Source organism: Chlamydotis macqueenii, chromosome 16, assembly GCF_036417535.1.
Source record: "Chlamydotis macqueenii isolate bChlMac1 chromosome 16, bChlMac1.mat, whole genome shotgun sequence".
Lineage (NCBI taxonomy): Eukaryota > Metazoa > Chordata > Aves > Otidiformes > Otididae > Chlamydotis > Chlamydotis macqueenii.
In genome coordinates, this window is record NC_141571.1 from 7,806,967 (window position 1) to 7,830,133 (window position 23,167).

Sequence of the window (23,167 nt, forward strand, 5' to 3'; positions counted from 1 at the left end):
AACTTATTCTCTACTTCATGTTATAAAAGTATAGAAAAGGTAATTGCAGTTTTCGTAAGCATTAGTTAGCCATTGTAAATACCAGTATTCTCCCCAGTTAGCTCTGCCTAAGAGAATTAACATTTCAGCTGCACACTGTGTATCTCAGCCACGTTAGCTAACTTAGATGATGTCCAGCCTACTACCCTGTAGACATTTTTCTGCTTGTCCTTCAGTGCCATTGGGGAAAACAGCTGAAACTACTGACTATTGTATAGATCTCTGAATACTGCATAGAAGTTTTGCCAAAGGTTGGGAGAAAAGGCTTACAGGTGAACTTCTTCCGTCATTCTGTAGAATTAAGTACAAAGACAGGGTCCAGTTCTGCTGAATGCCCAGTGTCTCTGACGTCTGCCGATTTAAGGGGTTTTTTAGGACAGTCAGCTTCTTAACTCATTTCTCAAAGTTAGTGTAATTCAAGAAGCTAAGGAATCTGTTTGGTTCTTTTTTTTTTTTTTTCTTCCTCCTTCTTTCTTTTTAAGTGCATTCAAAGATATATTTGCTCTACAACTTGGACTGTGTAAGAATGTTACAAGTTTGTGAGGAGTAGTAGCAGGACTAGATTTCTTGTGAATGATCTGCAGGTGTGAGATCAGACTTTCTGGAAATCTACATGTGAGCTAATGTGAATATTTTGGAATAGATCTGTAGCATTGTGTATCAGCATACCTTCACTCATGTTGGTGGAGTTGTATTTTTTTTGTATATATGAAGACGTGGCTTATAATCATGGTAGTTACACAATCAACATATTTAATCCTAATGCAAAGATTCCATTCTGCCCACTTGCATCCAGAACTACTCTGTAGGTGTGTATAGGCCAACACATATGCAGGAGAATGAAACTATATGAAGCCTGAGCAAGTAGTTTGATATGTTGTATTACTGTAAAAACAGGTTTTGCCTTGTGCAGAGATTATAGCTGATGGTCTCAGCATATGGCCTTTTCTACTTCTAATTTATATTGCTTATGAATATAAAAATTATAATAAAACATTACAGAATTACAGTGCGATTGCATTGTATAGCCAACACACCTGTATGTTGGTATACAATGAAAAAGAATTTACAGTAAGATTCCTAGTGAGTTGCTCTCGGGATGATAAAGGTTCTTTGTCATATTATTTCTGAAGACAACCTCTCTAGTTTGCTCAGGTGCCTTCAAGAATGACTTGTTGAGAAATAGAAACTTCAAATGACCTTAGTCAGGTCACCTCTGTGTTTCAGACAAAGGATTCTTTTGAGTGTAACTCAGCTATTCTAATCCTTCCAGTTGTGTTCACCAGGGCCACTCCTGGGCACGTAGCTCCAGCCAAATACTCCCAGCCTTTTAAACTTCCTTTGTTTTGGGCAAAGCAGGCATACTCCCACATGTCATCCTGTCCTCTCAAGACCTACAGTGCAGTTAATTTCTTCTGGGTTGTATTGTCAATTTTGGTCAGTTATTTCCTCACAATGAGTGCTGTGATTGTTCTTCAAATGGACTGCTACATTTTTCCGCGATCCTAACCATCACCTCAAATGACATCCTCTGCACATGTAAGTCTATACAGAAGCTGTGGAAATGCTTAAAATTTCCTTCAAGATACCCAGCTCCCCGTAAACAGCTGACAGCATCTGTGATATGTCTTGAGCAGTTAGCAAAATAGGTTGAAACTCAGATTCTCCCCGTAAATAACCAAGAGCTGGGAAGCAAGGTAGATGGAAAAATCCCTAAAATAAACCAAAGATTTGTGAAATATAGTGAAATTTGAGGTAGCTGTTCTGGCCTGTGATGTCAGTTGCTGTACCTCTGTCCAAGCTGTGCATGTCATTAGAGCAACTGAACTCCATAATGGAAAACTTGGTGGCTTTTCTCATAGCTGAGATTAATCTCTCTAGTAACCTACAGCAGATTGTTTAGTGACCGCTTCTGCTGGAGGCAAAGGGCATTCTGCACAGTGGTGTTCCCTGCAGGCACTGCGTATCAGACTGTACCTTCCTTGTGGTTGAACTTGATGATCTTAAAGATCTTTTCCAATCTAAATGACTATGATTCCTACAAAGGTAATTTTTGCCCTGAATTCTCAAGTCTCATTAGATTTTCTGATTCGGAGATTGATAAAAACTGGAGGTACACTTGTGTGTGCTATTTGTTCCTAATTTTTTATGGTGTTAGATGTAGTGCACTGTATTCCCCTGTTGGTCTCGTTCTGCTTCTGGTGGAATGATTGGGCCTGGCTGATCAGCAGGTAGGAAGGGATGGCATACTGTTCTGGAAGAAGTATATAATATAGTTCTCTAGCCCACTGTTCTTAAATTGTTTTTATTCTTATTTTGATCTCATCTCTCTGCCTCTTAGGAGAGTGAAAAGCAGGAAAAACACTCAAGAATTGGGTTTTTATTTCCCTCACTTTTATGGAAAAACATGACATAACAGGGATTTATTCTAGCTTGCAAATGACCTGTACTAGACCTCCTAGTATTTAATGTGGCCAGGGGAACGAGACCAGTCTGAATAACAACAGGAGTAGAAACCCCACTTAATACTTCATAAGCTTTTGCGTTAGTAAGGCCTATAAACACAAATATTTGGAGAGTGCAAGCTATTCCTCTTCTGTTGACTGCCACATTTTTATCTACAGGTATCATGGCAATCCTCTTCTCTGGCATCGTGATGTCTCACTATACACACCACAACTTGTCCCCCGTTACACAGATTTTAATGCAGCAGACACTGAGAACTGTTGCTTTCATGTGTGGTAGGTGCTACCTTCGTATGTATCTAATATTAATATTTTAAAGTCTTATTTGCTTGAAATGGTGTTTTGGATAGAACCAGCAAAGGTCTGAATTTTCTTCTAGCCATTTGTATGACAGTGATATGTGTCTTTAAGAGAAGAATTCCTAATAGTAGAGGGTGCAAGGCAGTCAAAGGTCACCTTTCCTGCCATGCTGGATAAAGCATACAGTAAATCTCTCTCTCCCAGCTCCTGCTACGATTTGCCACAAGATTGATAACCGAATAGAGATCTCCGACTCCTGTATTCCTCTGGTCTATTTTTAGTTTTAGAAGATGGATTTTTAGCTGTATTTCTAAAAATTGTTTTGGATATAAAAAGCTACTTGCAGAAAACAGTAGTTTCACAAATTGAGAAGTTGTTTTTGGAAGTAGTGATACAAGCAGCTCAGAGTCCCATAGCCTGTTTCCTTTTACTAGCCCAACTTTCCAAGTAATTACATGCCTCTGTGTTAGATATATCCCTGGTTTTTAGGGGATGGCATTAATATGTTTCATTCTGTTTGCAGAAGGATGCATTTGGAACACAGTCAGGGAGTGGCCTTGCTACAAACTAAATTTAACCACTCATTACCGGGGCACCAGTAGCTTATCAGGGTTTGGTCTTAATCTATTACAAATGCTAAAAAAGCAGGTGTTCATTCCAGTCACTGTAAAGCAGTTAAGATACTGTGTAATTTTGTACACATTTGCAGCAGGTTTTGAACATACAAATATAAGTAGCCAGTACCCAAAGCATGACCAAACAATGTCTTACGCTGCAGTAACTCAGTTACTGCTACTGTCTGTCCAAAACCTTCCTATTTTTAACTGCTTTTATGACAAGGAACCTACCTTACTAGGACAGCGGTGGTATGACAAACATTTTCACTCTGCGATTCTCTGATGGTAATAGGTTGGTGCTGTAGAAATAAAATGTTTGGATTACTGTTATTGCACAGGGGTAGTACTATTTCAGGTTTGCAAACATCACTTCCAGAGGTTATTAGAATATACAAGGGTTGTAGATCATACAGTGCAGTATTTTATTACAAAGAAAGTAATGGACTACTGCCGTTTGTAAGAACTTAATGAATTGAATACTTTATAGTAGTGTTCAACTTGCAATACATGAGATTGTGCCTGACATTTCAGTTTTATGTAGAATCTGATTCAAAGCCACAGAAGTTATTAGTAGTCACTCCTGTAGCTTGTGTTCTGCAGCTTGTCCTATATTCCTCAAGTAAAAAAAATTCCTCAGTCTTTAGAACAAGGTTTTGCTAGCTTTGTTCCTACTCGTGAGTAATTTACAGCTGAAAAAAGCCTAGGCACCCAGGCTAAGGTGCTGTCTACTGGCAATGAGAGTGGAAGCATCTGGCCTTTTGCATAATGGCACTTGTGCCTGTTTTGTGCATTCAAAAGTCAGGAAATATTTTATGTACAGTATGTATTAACTTAGGAGTAGAAAAGATTTTATAGAATTGCTTATTTAAGATGTGATTTCTTTTTTTTTTTTTCCAGAAACATGTGTTTTTGCCTTTCTTGGCCTGTCAATTTTTAGTTTTCCTCACAAGTTTGAAGTATCTTTTGTCATCTGGTGCATAGTAGGTATTTACTTTGTTCCATTCTTGTTTAGATGCATTTTTTATATTGGGGAGGAGGGAAACACCTTAAAATATTTTAGAAGAGTTGTTATGTTTTATGGGTTTTCGTTAAAATACTTCTATATTTTCATATATTGCACAAAGTTAACTCTTACTAATAGCATGAAATTATTTTTCTTGTTCTCAGCAGTTGGGTGTACAAATACATCAGCCTTCTTTAAGGAATTCCATTGTTAATTCTTTTCATTCTGTATTTCAGTGTAGCTTTATGTAGTGGCACTTTGAATTACATCTCACAGAGGTTACCTACATCTATTGCTATTATAATTGTTTAATATAGACATGAAAAGTATGTTCTCTTTTGCCGAGTCAAAAGAGGGAAACGTGAATGCGTTTCAGTCGCATACAGTAATGCCCACTAGCACATTTTAGTCCATGGTTCAAGGAAAGAATTGTTATCTACAATTTACAGCTAGTGATACCAGCACGGGGAACTGCGCTCACTGTGTTGCACCCAACTTCTTTATCTAAGGTGTGACACTTCCTTCTACGTAGCATTGCCCTCACAGGCGTAATGCAAATTGCATAATTTGGGAGTGATTCATAAAGGAAAACAGCACAGCCCTTCAAGGATCCTGATGACTAATTCTAGGATATTTACCTTATCAAGATCTGTTTGTGGTGGAGCTTAAAAGCAATGCCATTGTGAAAACCTTTGCTTTTTTGAGTTAAAGTTTTCAATGTATTTGTTAATCATCTGCCATTAAATCAATAGTACTTTTTTCTCCCCTCTCAAATTGTTGCTTCAATCTGTGGTATATTTTATAATCATACCTAGGGAAGCATTGAGGAACCAGATTACAGGCTCTTTGTTTGGCTTCTGGCTTTTTCTCTGAGGAGCTGGTCCATGGGGAGACAGTAGAAATATATTATTGCCTCTTAGATGCTGCACCAAGGGAATGATTAAAGGGGCTGAACTAAGGAGAACTATTACCCAAAGTAATTCTTGGTCTCCCTGGAACGCCTCTTGGGTTTCATTTATTTATTATAGGAAAAGTAGTGTCTGGTCTCTGTCAGTGACAAGTCTGGTTTAGTTTCAGTTAAGCAGACAATGTTTAAAAACTTAAATTCCACATTGACCTATGCTGAGAGATCTCAATGTTAGTTTAGCAGCACACCTACTTGCAAGACTTGTGAGTGAGAAGAGTGTATTCACTTTATCTGGTACAAGGCAGATGCAACTGGGGCCTGTGTGAACGTAACACATCAAATGGTCTTTTGCTTTTGTTTCTGTTTTTCAGGTACTTGTTCTGTTTGGTAGAGCAGTGAATATTTTCCCACTTTCCTACCTACTCAACTTTTTCCGTGATCATAAAATCACCCCTAAAATGATGTTTATCATGTGGTTTAGTGGTAAGTTAAAGCTCAAAATACAGAGAACTGGAAAAAGTGTTTTATCTTTTTAATTGTGTGGGCTACTCTGAAAAGAACTGGTTTTTCCATCTGTGGAGTGAAACTCAACTGAACATTTGCACTGTTCTCAAACCCAAGTGTAGAAGGTGTGTTATTTTTCCATTTTGTGCTAGAGGACTATCCCCACCAAAGCTTTTCTGCGCAGAGTCTACTTTTCTTTCTAGGTCTAGCAACTTCAGTTTGAACTACAGTGTCTGAAGAGCTGAGATTCATTTTAGGGTGGTAACCAAATTATAAAGATAAATGGACATGGTATAGGATTGTAAAAATCTTTTAAAGATGGAAAATTCCTGTTGAGTTATCAGGGTGCTGAGGACCAGTGCAGCTGTTGATTCACTCTTCATTGATTTACTGTTCTCTCTGATAAGGTTTACGTGGTGCAATTCCCTATGCCCTCAGCCTCCATTTGGGCTTGGAACCCATAGAGAAGCGGCAGCTCATTGGGACGACAACAATCATCATAGTACTGTTCACAATTTTGCTGCTGGGAGGAGGAACCATGCCCCTCATCAGACTGATTGACATTGAGGACTCCAAAGCACGCAAGAGGAATAAGAAGGACATTAATCTTAGCAAGACAGAGAAGATGGTTTGTTTGGGTTTTTTATTCAGAGGATTGCTGATTTTTTTTTTTTAATTTACTTTTTTTTTTTTTTACTAAAAGGTAAAATGAATGCAATGGAAAAAGATGGTAGGAAAAAGCCAGGCAATATGATTTTTGAAGTATCCCAAAGACGGAGCTTAGTTAAGTGTTTACACTAAATAACTGGACAAAGACGGGAGAAATAGTCTCTTAACTCCATCTAATTATAAGCTGATCCATACAAATTAAAGTAACCCCTACAACAGCATAAAGCAGATGATACAGGATTGAGTCATATACAGAGGGAAAGTAGCTAGTACAGTGTGAGTCATGAATTAATCATAAAAGGCAGATGGGAATTATTTTGAAAAAGTCAAAGCAAAGGCTGTGAGAAGGTAGTAACAACAGCACCCCTCTGAATGGATTTTATTTTAAAGCCATTTCTGGCTAAGCAAGAGTACTGAAGAAAACTAACAGCCAGTCTGAAACCTCATGTGCAAAAGGCTGGAGTACGTAAAGTATCCCAGAGCACTTGCCTTTTTTTCCCCCCCCAAACCATCAAACAATATGTGCAGGGTATTGTTCTGTAGGATCTGAAGAACAGCTCCCCTTGGTGTGAGGTTTTATAAAGCTTGCAGTCTTCAAAATCACTTTGCTTTATCCACACCGGGAGGTGTGTATAGGAAGAGCACAGGGATGGGGGTGTGTTCTGATACAGGGCTTGTTTTCTGTGAGACAGTGACATTAGTGTTGCTTGCTGGATAAAAGCATTGTCCAGCTCACAAGAGAAAACCTGCACACTAGAAATCTGTCCTCGGCAACAGTAACAATACCATATATGGAACATTTGAGGTCTTTTACCTTTCAGCACAAAAAGGGAAGCTAAGTGGCTCTGGGAATCAACAGCTGGACAGAGTCATACAGCCATAAGACCTAGTAGGCTGGGATGATAATTTCCATATTATTCCAGCATGGGAATTGGTTGTGAGAAGGGAGAGCAGGGGGCTGAAGCAAGATGGAGAAGTGACTGCCACATTTCTCAGGTTATTCTGATATTTCTAATCTTTCTAGGGAAATACCATAGAATCTGAACATTTATCGGAGCTCACAGAGGAGGAATATGAAGCCCAGTACATAAAACGCCAGGACCTCAAAGGGTTTATGTGGTTTGATGCCAAGTATTTGAATCCTTTCTTCACCAGAAGGCTCACACAGGAAGTAAGTCTTTCTTGTTTTCTTAAAGAAAAGAAGCTGTGGTAGAGTTGATTGTCATTTCACTCTATACCATTCCAGGCTCGTAGTGCAGCCATGCAACCTCTACATTAGGAACAGTGAACCCTCTAATATGTTACTTGTGCATATGTAGAGCAGCTGTAATGAAAAGCTGCACTGTTAAATTGCAGGTTGGATTAAATGAGCATCTCTCAGGGCTACCACAATTAAACTTTAAAAGCTTTATGGATTTACCAAACTGGGCTTTAATCTTGTGGAGTACTATGAAGAGTATCGGGAGTTACTAGTTACTGCTTTGCTAGAAAAAGCTGCTGCCACTCATGCAGTGTTTTCTAGGTGCTATCACACAAAGTTGCTGCCTTTTACTGTACATGGTCCTGTGAATTCCGGAGTTACGATTTTTCTGCAGAGTGGAGTTTTTATCTTGGAAAAATGCACCAGAATTACAGCCTTCACTTTTAAGACCTCTTCACTGGGAAATCAAGACTTTGAAGCTGTAAATGCAAAATGACACCTGACTGAACATGTAACTTAACACTGAGTGGCTCTAAGAGGTGCCAATACTATGCCATTTTCACTCCATGCCTCAGAAACGTGAGACTCCTTGGCCATATAATTCACTGTCTTTGCAATTTGCCATAGAATTAAGCATTTTTGCTTAATTTGATGACTTTGTGTAAAGTATGCACAATCATACTATTTTCCCTCTTTTGTACCTTTCTTACAAAAAGAATGCTTTCAGCACTTTCCCACAGAAGCTAAAGACATTTTTTGCAGACCCAAAAAGGAATCCAGAAACCAGAGTAAGCATCTGATTCATAGTTGGTAGCCAAAAGCACAGGCTGCCATCCAGATTACAACCAAAGGCTAGAAAAATAGTTGTGTGAATCACCAGAGAAGGCCACAAACTTCCCATTGTCCTTGGGAACACAGAGAGAGGAGTGAGACTCAAAGCCAGACCATCCAGATGGCATTAGGATTGTTGAAACCCACAGGTTTCAGCAGAGCAGGACTGTCTAGAAAACACAGGTAAAAATACTTGTCATCAAAATACCGTCAGTGGAAATAATTGCCGATTAAACACTTGATTAGTATTTTTCTGTAGGAAACAGTTGCTTTGCATGCTTCGAGACCAGAAATGGATTGTTTCCTAAGGAATGTACTAAACTAGTCTCTCTCTTTTGCTCTGACACACAAGTAGCGTTGTAGCCGAGTAACAAACTGTTCTGGTTTGCTTTTGCCTCAGGACTTGCATCATGGGCGCATACAGATGAAAACCCTCACAAACAAGTGGTATGAAGAGGTACGACAAGGACCCTCGGGATCAGAAGATGATGAGCAAGAGCTGCTATAGCAGACCGGGGCAGGAGTGCAGGGAGTTTATCATTAGAACATTAGAAAGAGGATTTAAGTATCCAGAGTCTGACTGCACAAAAGCTGGAAAGCTAAGAATGAACTTTCTTGTTTCAGGCATATCTTGTGCTACATGTTTGAGTATAAAGCCGCAGATTTGCTGTGCTCGATATTACTAGTCGGTGATGGAAACCCATTAGTGTCAGACACTGGACTGAATGAAGAAACTTTCTTTCAGATTTTGCAGCATAGCAAATTTCATGCAGCCTATTGAAAAGCAGAAACATTTGCCATGAAATTATGACGTTGTTTAATGGGGGGGTCTTCCTCCTATTATGAAATCTGCTGTAAACAGATGTTGAAGTACAGAGCCATTGTATGACTCTGCAAAACAATGGATTGCACTTTACCTTTTTTTTTAATATAATATTCATTGACAGCATGGAGAGTCTTGACAGTTTATACTGTGAATTTGTTTCAGCACTAGTAAGGGAATCTGACCGGAATAAATCTGTAATTTATGGGATTTGCACATTATGAATCCAGAGAAGATGCATACCTTGACAGAAAGCATACGTTGCACATACAAGGAAGCACCTCTAAAAACCGGTAGTTTTGTCACATAAGAAATTCTTTATTTCTGTTTTAGGGTTTTGGGTTTTTTTTATACTGAGGTATCTAATCCTCAGTACTGATTGTAGCGTGGTTTAGGGGCGTGGGGGATTGTATGACATAGTACAGAGCTGCATTTGAAACTCTAGTTTTAATGTGGTTTTTTTTTCCTTTGGCTAAAGCCAGTTGCAGTTGGGTTTTTGCAATCGGCAGTTGCTCCTTGCTGGCACTTTGGCTTCAAACCTTAGAACACAGCAGCTTTTGTTTTGCCTAATTCGTGAAGTGTCCCTAACGCTCCAGAATTCACTAGTGGAATTTTTAAGTTCTAGTGGAAGCAAAAGCAGCATTTTCCATATCATTCACTCACTGAACTGTGCACTTGAGGAAGAATAGTCTACAAGATCTCATGCAGGTAAAGAAGGGTTTATTACACATTGCTGAAGCAGCCTCTGTTGGGAAGGGCTTTCCTTAAGCTGTCCTGTTAATAGGGTTTTTCTCTTTGCTTACACTGTTTGAAGATCAGCAGTATCCTTTCACTTCTATGTGGCCTGGTCCGTTTGCTCAAAATTGCATACACCTGAGCAGACACATGATGTTTGTTGCACATTTGCTGGGGTTACACATGCAGCAGTTTGCTCCCTGCCAACTCAAATTCCTCATTAGTCATTTCCATATTCAGTGTTGAAATGGGATTTGTAGTTCTGCCTGTAAAACTGACATGCAAGTGCACGTGTTTTATTTCTGAAAGTGTGAGACTTATATTTTTAGTCTGGTTTTGCTACTAAGGTTTTTAATCAGCTGCTTACCTGCTGGGAGGAATAAAAGTTTGAGAATGTATTTAGAATCCTAAACCTGTGTGGTCTGAGCAGTTTGTCAAAATAACACATCTTCCCACAGGACTCCCTTCTCTCCTTTCCCTGCCCTGTCAGTTCAGCTTCTCTCCACTCGTCTCAAGAGCTGCCACATGCACTGGTGGGAGCCTGAACAGGGCGTGGACTCAGCGTCTGGCACTGAACAGAAAGCAACGGGTGCTTGCTTTATCCTTAGGAGAGGATCTGTGTCAAAATCAGCCTTTGTCTTCACCCTTGTAGACAACAGCAGGCTTAATTACATTTTAGTTACCCATCAGCCTTACTCAGTTTCTCAACTTGAGCATTTAAGCCCCGGAGCTGGCTGGGAGGGTCCCTGGAAGCTGTACACTGATCTAAGTGCTATTCCACATTCCATTATGCCTTAGTCGCGCTGAAATATAAAATAGCCTCTCGTTTCTGTCGTTGCTCCGCTGAAACAGCCCGCCTGCGAGGTGATTGAAGGTCTGTGCCCTCAGGTCAGCCCCTCGGTACCGTCCAGCGAGGCAAATCGATCGTTTCCTGCCCTCTGCTGGCAACTCGCGGCAGTGCGCCGGCATCGAAGGAGGGCCCTTTGCTGGGAGTAATCGCACTCATTAAATTGAAGCAATTAACTGATACAGCTAAAACTAATGAAATCACTTTTAAGCAATTAAATTGGAGAAAATCTGGATGGTTTAATTTAAAATCAACTATTCTAAAATAAGAAAAAAAAATTACATCTGTCACAACTTGGACTTAAGACAGCTTTGTTCTCTCTCAAAATACACACCAATTTCCATATTTTGGAACCAATAGAAGAAGTTTTTACCATTATTTCAGTGACCAGTTTTCACATTCATTTACCAATACATTGACTTTTCTGTGACAGTCATTTCACAGTTTGGATTTCTTCACTTTATTGACTTCCCTTGCAGTTACTTTAGATGACTTCCTATTCTATCAGGCCAATAAAGGTGACCGGTGTCTAACAAGCAAAGCCCCTATTTCCACAAGTTCCAGCAGCCCTGTCCTAACTTGGTGTCATCTGCAAATTTATGCAAGAGTACACTTGACTCTTTATGCTCTCTGAAATACGGAGCCGTTAGCAAGTGCAATGCAGATGTTACTCATCACAGAGCCCTGAAGTTCTGCCAGGCTCCAACCCAGTGGCCGTTTCTGTTGACAACAGAGGAGCCATGCAAAGGAGAGGCAGGAGGAACCTAGAGCACAGCTTCTGGCAGCTCAGAACCTCCCAGAAGTTATTTGTCCACCTCTTCCAGCCCATCCCATTCCCCAAAGCAAGGGGGGCTTTCACCAGGTTTCACTCCACTGCTCAAGATGTCAGCAAACCTGCTCTGCTGTGTCATCGCTGTCAGCTCACAGGCCTGACCCGTGCCTCAGTTTCCCCACTAGTGAAGAACCTCTTTGCAAAGCCAACAAGTGGTCCTCTGAGCCACCTTGATTTTGGGGGTTACTAGACCTGTGTTACTATGCCCCTACCTGTCCCGCTCCCTCACGTCCCCCGTAGGGACGGCTGCGCTGAGTGTGGTCATGCTACCAGGCTTGGGACGGTGCCAACCACCCTCTCCCCAGCAGGGCTGCCCCACGGCCCCCACTCTGTGCTCAGCCAGGGAGGGCTCTGGGGCCTCACCCAAAGATGAGGGAGCACACGACGGGGCTCCAGCGTGTCCTTCCTGCAGACGCACCGTCACTGCTCCTGTCCCCTCAGTGACATGTCTGTGGGCACCCAGACAGCTGCGTGGCAGTCATTGATCGGTGATCGTTACCACAGTCTGGTTTACACACAACCTGCGCCACCTTGGAGCCCTGTCATTACCCTGGGTGCCCAGGAGCAGGATCCCCGCCCCAGCCCGCTCCTGACTCACCAGCCCAACACGGGTGAACACCTCCAGCTTTCCCTGCCTTGGTTTCACCATGATGAAGCTGCTATTTTTAACTCAACACACCTGTATCTTAAACATCAAAGCACCTACGGGCTGTGTCTACAGCCTCATCTAAAAGCTGCCATGAAAGGACCGAAAGCCACAGCCATTATCTGCTGTTCAGAGCTTAACCTTTGCAAAGAAGGATCGGGGCTCTGAGCTTTGCTTCTTAAACATCCTTCGCCTTTTCCCAATGATTGTGCGGATGTAGGCGAGGAGGCTTCCACCCACGGGGCTGTGTTTAAAGGTCAGTGGCACAGACGGCAGGGGAGGGCTGCCCAACCCTCCAGAAAAACGGGGTCATGGGAGATGACACAGCCAGAGCGCAGACAGCAGAAGGGGACGTGCACCATTGGCGTTGTGCAGCTGCCCGTTTTGGAGGCAAAAAGGGTCTGGATGTGAGGGGTCCCTGGCCATGGTTTGGCATAGTGGCATGGGCTGAAAGCAGCTCTGATTTGAGCCGATGGGAGCTTCATCAGCAATTCCCACCTTGCATTGGAACCAGAGTTGGATGAGCTTGTGTGGGACCTTCTGGAACGCAGAGCTGCCGGGGAGGCTGGTGCTGACTGCCAGGGTGGCCAACAGCCACAGGACAGCCGCAGCTGGGGGGCTTTACACATTCAATTAACCAGCACAGCCAGAAGTAATGAAATTGCTCTGAAGCAATTAAGCTGGAGGAATGCTTGGGACAAGTTTATTTAAAGAGCAACTGCACTAAAACTTCAGAAGGCACCCACTACACTTTTCACAACTTGGAGTTAAAACTTTGTTTTCCCTCAAACCACACGTTAACCTCCATAGTTCGGAATCACAGGAAGCAATTTCTACCATTATGTCAATGATTGATTTTCACATTCACTTATGATTTGCCAACTTTCCTTGACAGTCACCGTACTCCCCATTTTCCCTTTCCTCGGACACAGCTTCCCTGCCACCTCACAGCATGCCATCGCACCTCAGAGCGCTGAGCAATCCCCTGCTTTGGGAACACACCTCACAGCGGGCCCCGGGGACATTTGGGCTGGTGCACCCTGGCTGCAGGGCTCCTCCAGCTGTCGGGAGTTTTTCTGACCATGGCGGACAGAAGCCCTCGCAGAACAGTGGGGCCTGTCCCCGCAGTCTCAGAGCTGCTCTGGGGGAGCACAGCACCAGTCACCTGCTTTGAGGTGAAGCTATGACAGCTATTCAAAACCAAATCACTGGCAAAAGGCACAAGTGCTCTCACTCAACCAGCACTGAGTGGGAAACACAGCAACCACAGCACAGCCACCCAGGCACCCACCCCAAACACAGGCAGCCCTGGCTCGCTCCCTGCACCAGGGCCAGGCTTCCGCCGAGCCACAACACAGCACCCAAACCCCCTTTCCCACCCACCACGGGGCTGGGGACCAGGCTGCAGCAGCACCAAAAACCCCAAGAAATCAGTTCTCACAGCCAGCAACCACTGCCCAAACCCTGCCCAAGCGCAGACCCTACCTCAGCCCCGAGGGGCAAAGCCGCCGTCATCCTCATCCTCCTCCCAGCCCCGGGTTCACCCCACCAGCAGTCAGCACAGGAGCTGCCCTCGCCGTGGGGTTTTTGTCCTCAGGTAATGGGTGGCAGCTGGTGGCCCCGTTCCCAGCTGGGGACACTGATTAAACGGGCTCCAGCTGTGCCATGCCCCCGCAGAGAGGTCCAGCCTGGCAGGTGGGAGGAGAGGGGATATGGCAGCCCCGGCTCTGGACCCTGTACCTGCTGTTTGGCCTGGCCACAGTGCACAGAGTTAATTACGTTGATTGGGGTTTTGCTAAGTGGCTGCCGTGCCACTGCCCGGACCCTGCAGCCGCAGGAGCCTCTCTGAGTGCCGATGAAAGCGTACTCGCAGCGTTATGCGTCCTCGCACCCAACTAAAGATGAAGGTGCTGATCTGGGGTTTTCCTGGTGTAATGAAGGACCTGGGGAATTTGCAGATTTTTTTTTTTTCCCATCTCCTTTAGGTGATTTCTGGACCGCGGTACTTTTTAGCTATCAGGGGACAAAGTGGCAGGCTGGGCGGCTGGGAAGCAGAGCAGGGAACCAACGCCGGACCACGCCGTGTCCCCAGGCCCATCACAGCCCAAAGCCCCAGCGTGGCCAGGGTCATGTCCTTGGCCCCTGACCATCCCAGGGTGGCCATGCCCTGAGAGCTCCCAGGAGATGGCAGCAGCCCTTCATGCTCATGTCCTCTGTGGGAAACCAGCCCTTGGCCACCTTTCTGGAGGCTCCTCTCCTCCCAGGACAGTGATGGGCAGTGAGTACAGCTGATGGCGGCAGGTACAGCCGAAGGCAGTGGTACAGCCAGGGCTCGGCCAAGGTGGCAGCTCAGGGGTCCAGCCCAGCCCAGGTGCCCCAGCACAGAGCCATGTGTCAGGGTCCCATCACCGCCAGCCATTCCATCGCTGCTTCACCCCGGCAGAAGGCTCGGCTGCTGGGGAGGGAGAGCTTTGCTTGCCCCGGGTCCCCGTGCCCAGGCCGATGGGCTGTGCCCCGTCCCCACAACCGCTCACCCACAGCACCGAGCTGCCCGCTCTCCCACCCCGGCCGCGCGCAGCGGCGATATTTCCATTCATCCCGGAGCGCGGCCGCTGATACGCAACTGAACCACCTTGAACACCAGTTTTGCATGAGTGAATTTACTTTCAAAATGTACACTTTCAGGAACACAACGATGGGTTGGCTGAGCCACTGAGCACTTGCGATTCCCTCGTGTGCCGGGGTGCCTGCGACGGGGCACGGGGAGCGGAGCCGCGGAGTGGGAAGAGGCCGAGCAGCCGTGCCCCGGTCTGGGCGGTGACCGGCCCTCCTAGAAACCTGCACCCACGCTGGAAACTTTGTCCTCTCTCTTCTCTGACTGCCCCAATTTTTCTTTGTTTGCAGCATTTTACAAATATTGCACATTTTTGGGTTGGGTGGGGGTTTTTTTGCATAGCAGAAGTGGGAAGCGAAGGCAGGAGTGTTGCTCCCCACGTGGCCTTTCTGTTATTACTTGGCTCTTGTGCATAAACCCTGCCCTGCCCCAACCGTCCGGATGTATCACGTGTGGGCAAAACCATCCCAGGGAGGATGCAAGCGCACCCCAGAGGTACCGGCGACCCTCGCCTCTCACGGGGAAACCGTGAGGCAAAGTGGCTCAGTGGAAACGCCCACGGGACAAAAGCAAGTGCCACAACCGCCATGCTGTCGTGCTCTGCCGGAGCTGTGCAGCAGCCACAAGCGACGGCATGCGGGGAAAGCAGGGGCAGGACCGCCTGCACCCCGGCACCCTCCGCTGCTTCCCTGGGCACCCCTGCACCCAGCACCTGCTGTCCCCACGCCGGAGCTCGCCCTGGCCCCGGTGCCACCCACGCTGGAATTGAGCTGCAACACTGAGGACAAAAAAACAAACCTGGGTATCTTTAAAGCCTGGGTTCAGCGGTGACAAGTTTGTAGCTTAAATGACCAGCGGTGGGCGTCTGCCGTCGGCTCCTGTGAGCACGCCTGCCCCCCTGTATTTCTGTATTTTCTAACGCATCTTCTGTCACATGCTCGGCACCCTCGCAAGACGCGGTGTCTGTGCTAAGAAAAGGCAGCGATACATCCCCGTTCTGGGAGCGACTGCTAAAAATACCAATATCGGGAGAGCTCGGGGTCGGCTGGCAGGCAGAGCACAGCCAGCGACGGCGTCGGGGGCAGCGGCTGCTTCCCAGCACCGGGTGCAGAAAACGGTTCGCTCTTCCCATTTTGCGCGTCTGTGATTTAACGCTGCAGCTCTGGCGATGGCTCGTGGCGTGGTTTTGTTCGTTAACCGGTGACAACGAAAAGCGCTCTCATGAGTAACTGGGCAGCTGGGTACTGGAGGGCAGCGCATTTCCCCCCTCTGCTACCGACTCTTCTCATCACTTTGAATGCATCTGTTAATTTTTGGGGCATAACCAACCTCTCTCAGCACCCTGGCCGTGTTATCGACCCCCTGCGAAGCAAAACCAGTTCCCGTCACGCCCAGGGCTGGGCACACAAGCGGCTTTTCTGTTGGTGGCTTTGCTTTGGGCCCTTTCACAGCTCCTCGGTCTTTTTCCCCGCGGGTGAACCGACCACTCTGACGGCTAAACGCCGACTCCAAGCCCGCGGGATGCTGTTGCCCTGGCCGCTGCTCCCTGGCACAGCGGCGCAGACGGCGTGAGCTGCCCCATTGTCCCAGCCGCCGGGAAACCCTCTGCGGCCACAGCCCCGCCTGCAGGATGATGCTCGGCCACAGATTCGGCATTCTCTGCCCGGAGAGCATGACCTGGGACTACTGTTACTCGCACCTGGATAATTTAACCCCAAATCCTTACCCTAAAGACAAGATCCCATTTCAGTCTACAGGATGGTGCTGGGTTTGCACTGAGGTCAGGGGAGTGGGGTAACCCTGCCTGCGCAGAGCAGTCTCTTGAGAGGTACAGAGACGCTTCGTAATCACAAGTGAGGTAGCTGAGCGGCGTGGTCCCAGTCCCCAACGGGAAGGGACGTGGTCAGCGAGGCGGTAGGAGCTGGAGGTGGGATGCCTCTCGGGGCCTCCTGGCCCCCAGCCCTCCCTGCAGGCACAGTTTCTTGAGACAACCAAGTTCCTACTTGGTCATCAGAGCACCGGGGTGGAAAGACAAAGGCCAAGGGCCCAGAGAGCAAGCTGCGGGAGAACCTGCACCCTGGGCAGATTTCAGGCACTGGGGTCTACATTTTTTTTTGTTTGTGAGCGCAAAGGCTAGGCTCAGAGTTGCAAGAGCCAAACCAGAGGGGGAGGCAAGGCTGGTCTTAAATTTTCCTGTCACTTCATCTGCAGAACATTCTGGGGACCCATCAGATGCGTAGGTGAGAGAAAAGTTGCTCTTGGGTTTGTCTTGCAGTGCGCTGTTGGGACACAGCCGGGCGCAGCTGGGCTCAGAGAAGGTCTTTCATGATATTCGATGGGAGGGCTTCCCCTGCCACATCCACAGCGCCCAGGCCCGACCTTTTCCGTGTGACGAGCACCATCACCTGCACCGTCCTCTTCAGCCCTGGCTGGCAAGCAGCTCCGTCGGCCAGGATAGCCAGGGGAGCGCGCCGGGGCGAGCTGCCGGGCACCTGGGGGAGCTTGTAGCACTTGGGGTAGTTACTGAAACACTCGAAAGTGTCGTTGCAGTTTCTGCAAGCCCCAGGGTGGTCGCCGAAGCCAGGGGATGGGAAGGGCTGGAGCACGGCACGTGGGCAGCTGCAGCAGAGGAGAGCACGGATGGCCTGGAAGAGCACGACGTCTTTGGAGAGGAACTTATGGAAGTTAGGCTTGAAGAGCAGGTACACCAGGGGGTTGTAGAGCGTCGAGGACTTGGCAAAGACAGCTGACAGCACGAAGGCCAGCGCTGGCACCTGGCTGGCATCGCCGAGGACTGCCCAGAGGGCAACGATGGCGTAAGGGGTCCAGGCAGCCAGGAACCCCAGGCACACAGCAATGCTCAGCTGGAGGAGAAAGAGATGGAGATGGCAGTGAGGCAGTGGAGACGGCAGTGGAGATGGAAGGCTGTGAGCGTTCTGTGGCACACGTGGGATGCTGACCCCCCCAAAACCCAGCCTGAGGCTGACATCAGTGCTGTGTGCCACGGGACGCCGTGGAGCCAGTCACATCCCCAGGGAAAGGTGCTCAGCCTTCCGGACCCGTCGCAGCAGGGCAGCAGGGTGTCAGACACCAGGGCAGCAGCTCAGCCTGCCCCAGCGCGGGCGCACAAACCTGCACCCGCTCCAGGTGACTCACACCCATCCCACCCGGGAAACCTGGGAATTGCCGCAGCCTGCCATGGCAGATGGGTACGCAGCCCCCAGTGACCCAGCTGGGACCAGGCCAGCGTCGGCCTCCAGCACCCGTTTGGCGGTGCCCAAATCCCCCAGCAACCTGCGTGCCGGGGCGCAGGCCGACCGAGGGGCTCTGCAAACAGGCCATGCTCAGGGCACCTCCTCTGCGCAGGCACGAACGTTTCCTTCAAGGCCAGACTTGCAAGCTGTTTTCTTTCATGTTTCATTTTTTTTTAAAGGGTATCCACTTTTTTTTTTTTTTTTTTTAACATATCCTTGGTAAATTATAGTATTAGCTTGTAGTCTGGGGAACAATGACTCATGCAAGCTCCTTTTATGATCTGTTCCAATGGAATTTAAAATGAAAACTCCTCCACCTGATGGCTTTAAACGAGGAGAAATGTGGCGTTACCCACACTGATACAAACACCTGGAGAATTCATCGGGAGCAGCAGATGCCGCTGGCTGGCAGGAGGGGTCCTGCCACATTCGCCTGCCTGTGGGGCAGGGGGTACCCCGAGACCCCGCAGCGCCCCGAACCCTCCCCTACCTTCACGACCAGGCCGTGCACGCTGCGGGCTCTGCGCTGGGGGGACGTGTGCTGCCTGACGGCTCTCCGGGACACCCGCACCGTCCAGAGGATCAGTGAGTAGGAGACGAGGATGAGGAGGCAGGGGAGAAGGTAGCAGAAGACAAAGAGGGCGAGGATGTAGAGCGTGGCCTCCCTGCTCGAGGCTTTCCAGGTGATGCAGCAGGCTGTCCCGTAGGGCTCGGGGCCGTAGCTGCCCCACTCGGCCAGGGGGGCCGCGGCAAACATCAGGGCGTATGCCCAGACGCACAGCAGCAGCACTCCGGCGTGGCAGGGGGAGAACTTGTTGCCTGTGGCAGAGGGGTGGGGATGAGGATGGCTTCCCGTGGGCGACGGGGAGCAGAGAGAGGGGCTGTGACCCTCAGTGCCCACACCTCCAGCGCTGGGGACAAGGCCAGCTGCCCTGGGACACGGCTGGGGCTGTCTGGGCAGGGCAGGAGCTGCTGTGCATGTGGAGCGGGCAGAGCCACGCCAACGCTCACCCCAGGGCCCCGGAACGCGCGGGCGTCTTCCCGTCCCCTTGGGCGGGCGGCCAGAGCCTGGAGCCAGGAGAAACCCAAGGGTTTGGCCGAACCCAGGCAGCAAGCGGCAGGATCGGTGGTGCAGCTCTCAGGTTTGGGAGGAATTCCTGGGAGGTCACTGGTGGCATGGAGGGGGACATGGCGCCCACAGGCCCACCGGGACCTGGCTGCAACCACGGCCCCATGGGCAATCAGGAGGGAGGGATGGAGGGAGGGATGGAGGGATGCTGCCTGGCTGAAGCAGCCTGAGCACGGGGCAGGGAGAGCTGGCTCTGGAACTGCACAAAGCCATCCCAGACACTGTCGTCTGAAGGACCTTTTCCTCTCTGGTAGACTGCAGCACTAGGGGAGGTGCATCATTTCCTTTCTGTCCCATCCTCCATCAAATCTAAAACTCCTTGATCCTCTAAGAGCTCAGTATAAAGTACTAAATCTTCAGCCACACATAGGAGTAGCGTTTTTCTTTGAAACTAAGCAATTAAAAGCACATTGAGATTAGCTGTTTCTTCACAGGAAACGGGCTGGAGCGTCACGGGGAGATAAGCCCAACGTGTCCGGTGCTGGCTACTGCAGGGAGCAGAACCTGCACGGGGAAAAGCCACGGGTACCTGGGCTGCCTTCTAACAGCCAGCTTTTCTCTTTATCTTTCCTCCCACCGTTTTAGTGATCTCCTGAGGTGGTGTGCCGGCACACAACCAAGGTGACTCCTCTCCAGCACTGTCCTTGAGGCGCTGCGAGCTGCTGGGGACACAGCACGTTGCCAGCTGGCAGCAGCCGTGGGCTGGGGAGAGATGGGCAGCGAGGCGCGGGCGAGGGGTGAGGATGCACCCGGGGTGCTGCTCTGCAAATCGAACCAAGATCTTTGATTTCCTATTTTATTTGTATTTTCAGTCTTTAATCCAAAGTCTGTTCTAAAGATCCATGATAGATGGAGGATCAGCAGCTGAGCTGAGGAAATTAAGAAGCAACTCCAAACAGGAGGAGCTGTGAAGGTGCGGGGGACACCCCCAGGTCCCCTCGCTTCCTCCGCTGCTCTCTGCACTGCATGTCCCCTACAAAGAGCCAGTGCCTGAGCTCAGAGCTGCAAACGTTCACATTGGCCCTGTGGAGGAAGTCCAGGTGAAAACAGAGCTACAGAAGTGAGCTGTAACACTGCAGCCCCAGCCCTCCTGTATTAATTAGTGCAGTGAATTAAATACATTTGGCCTGCGGCTCTCTCACCAGGAACAAGGGAAAGCAGCTCCTCCTTGTGCTGCCGGAGCTCGTGGCTTCCCAGACACAGAGTCTGCTCTGGTCTAAGCTCAGGTCTGTGTATGGATGTGCAAAACTCTGCAACCTGCTGTGATACAGCAGCTGAGACTTTTCTACAGAGGGAGGAGAAACCCCCTGACACTTTTCTGAATGATGCTCCCGAGCCCTAGAGCGAAGCAGGGCACAGCTGAGATGCATGCGCAGGGTGTGGGCACAGGGTGCTGGGGCTCCACAGCCCCACGCGGGTGGAGGGGGGCGAATACACCAGTGACAAAAAACCTTCAGAGTCTGCTGCACCAGTGTAGTGACTGGGAATATGTTGCCCTGGGGCAAAGCTTTCCCAGAAGAGGTGGATCTGGCTCATTAAAAAAAAAGAGGGTTATGTTAACAGAGAGGGGTGTGAGTATGGATCAGATAACGCACCCCAGCACCTACCATATGCTGGGTAACAGACCTTCAGGCAGCAAACCGCGCTGAGCACCGTCAGGCTGGTGAGGCTGCACAGCCCGAACAAGACCCCGCAGAAGGCGTAGAGGGTGCAGACTGCCTGGTTGAACAGCCACCTGCAAGGGAAAGCCTGTGGGTAAACCCAGCCCTTGCCCCCGGACCGGGCCGCTGGCTGACAGCCCCTGCCACCCAGCCGGATGGGAATGGTCACCCTGGTCCCTGCTCTGGAGGAAGGCTGGGTATTTCCCAGCCGCTCTCCTGGTGATGGGGTCTCAGCTGCTGCTCCCACGCTAGAAGCAAAGCCGGCCACACGCGGGGTGGCTGCAGCAGGCAGCACCTGACTGGGAAAACACAGGCATGACCTTGCCCCTGCTTTGCTCCTTGAGCATCCCAGTGATGAGCACAGATGGAGCCACGGGTGCGGGAGCTGCCCTGATCCATGCCGGCGCACGCCGCTGCAGCGCCCGCACCACGTGGGTGCCAGCTCAGACACCCACCAGTGAAATCCTTTAACAACAGGTCTATGTGACAAACGGGAGGGACAGGGAACAGAAGGCTGTCTGTGAGCTCACGCAGTGCCGCCAGACTGGTCCCTCTGCCCCCAGGATGGGGTCTCCCCATTTCAAGACAAGGTTTGCAAACCACACCCAGGACTGCTGGCCAGTGCAGAGCCGCTTCTACAAGGTACCTGTGTGCAAAGAAGGAGGAGGTGGCCAAGGGGAAGAGCGTCACCGTCATGCTCAGGTCACTGATGGCCAGGTTGACGATGAAGAACTCAGCAGGCTTCAGCATGGACCTCTTCCGATAGGCCACCAGCAGGAGCAGCGAGTTCCCAGAGAGGGACACGATGCCTGCAGAAAAGGGAGAGGAACAGCGCTGTCTGTGATGGAGCCGGGAAGGGAGCCAGGATCATCTTGAGAAGTTTGGAAGCAGACACCAGAGATGTCTACAGAGGGTAGAAAGGGCTTCAGGCTTCCCTTTCCAGAGCGGGCTGAGCAGGGGAGCCCACGGGACCTGCAGAGCTCTGTGAGCACATCTGGAGCTGCTTCACATTGAATTTGATCCCTTCCCCTTCCGGAGATCCTACAGAGGCGTTCGGTAGGGGGGCAGTGATGGGATGAGACTGCGATGGGCTCCGGGTGCAGGATCTGGCCAGACTCACTTCTTCCAGCTGGAAGGAGCAAGGGGGGCACTTCCTTCCAGCTAGATAAATAACGGGAGCTTTGTGCAACTGCTCTTCTGATGTGAGGCCAAGGAACAGGGCCCCTTCGCCTTTTTAATTTCTTCCTTGCAATGTCGCTCCTGTGAGTCTGTGTTGTCCAATATCATGGTAACAAAATAAACAAGAAGAAAGGCATTATGAAGATCAAGGAAAATCCAAACTAATCAAAAGAAGGCTCTTTGTTTGCTATTAGTGTATTTAAAACAACAGTGGTGATTAAAATTTTATAACAAGGGCTTTCTCTCTTTTTTTTTTTAATTATGTAATGCGCTTTCATTGCAAAGAGGTTTCAGTGTCCTCAGAAGGGGAATCTTTGCTGCTCTTGGCGCAGGTTAGGTAGGACAAGAGTTTCTCCCTAATGGATTAGGCTGTAAATTAAATACCACGGTAAGAACCAGCTTCCAAAGACGCTGAATGGCCAACACTAAAGTTCATCTCAGGAACAGGATTCCCACACAAGACCTGGCCAAATCCAGGGTTTTGGAGGCTTTGGAGTTGCTGGAGGGCAGACTACTGAGATGTTTGTCCTTATTCCCAGCCTCATGAGGGGTTTTTCCCACAGAGCTGGTCTCACATCTGTACTAAGGACATTTGATTATCTTTACTGGCTCCTAGGAGCTGTGGGTGCCTAAGGACTGCTGGCAGTCCCAGTGACTCCAGCATCCCTTGGGTTCCCCATCCTCACAGGCACAAAAAACTCTTCCAGCATTTGGGAGACAACTTGCTCAGGGCTCAGAAAACTGGGAGGTTTTTCTCTGCCCATCATTCACTCCTGGCCTGCACCAACCAGTGCTAGGCTACCTCAGAGGTGGTGCCAGCCCCTCCATTTTGCCCGCTGGCTTTCTGGTGCGGCTAACTCCAAATCACAGGGCATTCCCCAGCATCTTCTGCTGAAAGCAAGGGCCAGCTG

At 48.6% G+C, this 23,167-nt stretch overlaps 2 protein-coding genes across 2 annotated transcripts in view; one reads left to right on the top strand and one right to left on the bottom strand.

The window, feature by feature from the left end:
- The window catches only part of SLC9A8 (solute carrier family 9 member A8), a 31,152-nt gene extending 20,646 nt beyond the window's left edge, over positions 1 to 10,506 (top strand). The window contains exons 11-16 of the mRNA XM_086761061.1: positions 2,664 to 2,780; positions 4,319 to 4,401; positions 5,703 to 5,814; positions 6,243 to 6,463; positions 7,529 to 7,675; positions 8,937 to 10,506. Of these exons, the coding sequence (XP_086617187.1) occupies positions 2,664 to 2,780; positions 4,319 to 4,401; positions 5,703 to 5,814; positions 6,243 to 6,463; positions 7,529 to 7,675; positions 8,937 to 9,044 (788 nt within the window). The 3' untranslated portion in view covers positions 9,045 to 10,506. The remainder of the gene's footprint in view (positions 1 to 2,663; positions 2,781 to 4,318; positions 4,402 to 5,702; positions 5,815 to 6,242; positions 6,464 to 7,528; positions 7,676 to 8,936) is intronic.
- A 4,612-nt stretch (positions 10,507 to 15,118) lies between these two features.
- The window catches only part of LOC104482739 (opsin-5-like), a 39,423-nt gene continuing 31,374 nt past the window's right edge, over positions 15,119 to 23,167 (bottom strand). The window contains exons 4-7 of the mRNA XM_086761063.1: positions 21,724 to 21,886; positions 21,024 to 21,151; positions 18,778 to 19,106; positions 15,119 to 17,897 (exon numbers count right to left, since the gene is read on the bottom strand). Of these exons, the coding sequence (XP_086617189.1) occupies positions 17,343 to 17,897; positions 18,778 to 19,106; positions 21,024 to 21,151; positions 21,724 to 21,886 (1,175 nt within the window). The 3' untranslated portion in view covers positions 15,119 to 17,342. The remainder of the gene's footprint in view (positions 17,898 to 18,777; positions 19,107 to 21,023; positions 21,152 to 21,723; positions 21,887 to 23,167) is intronic.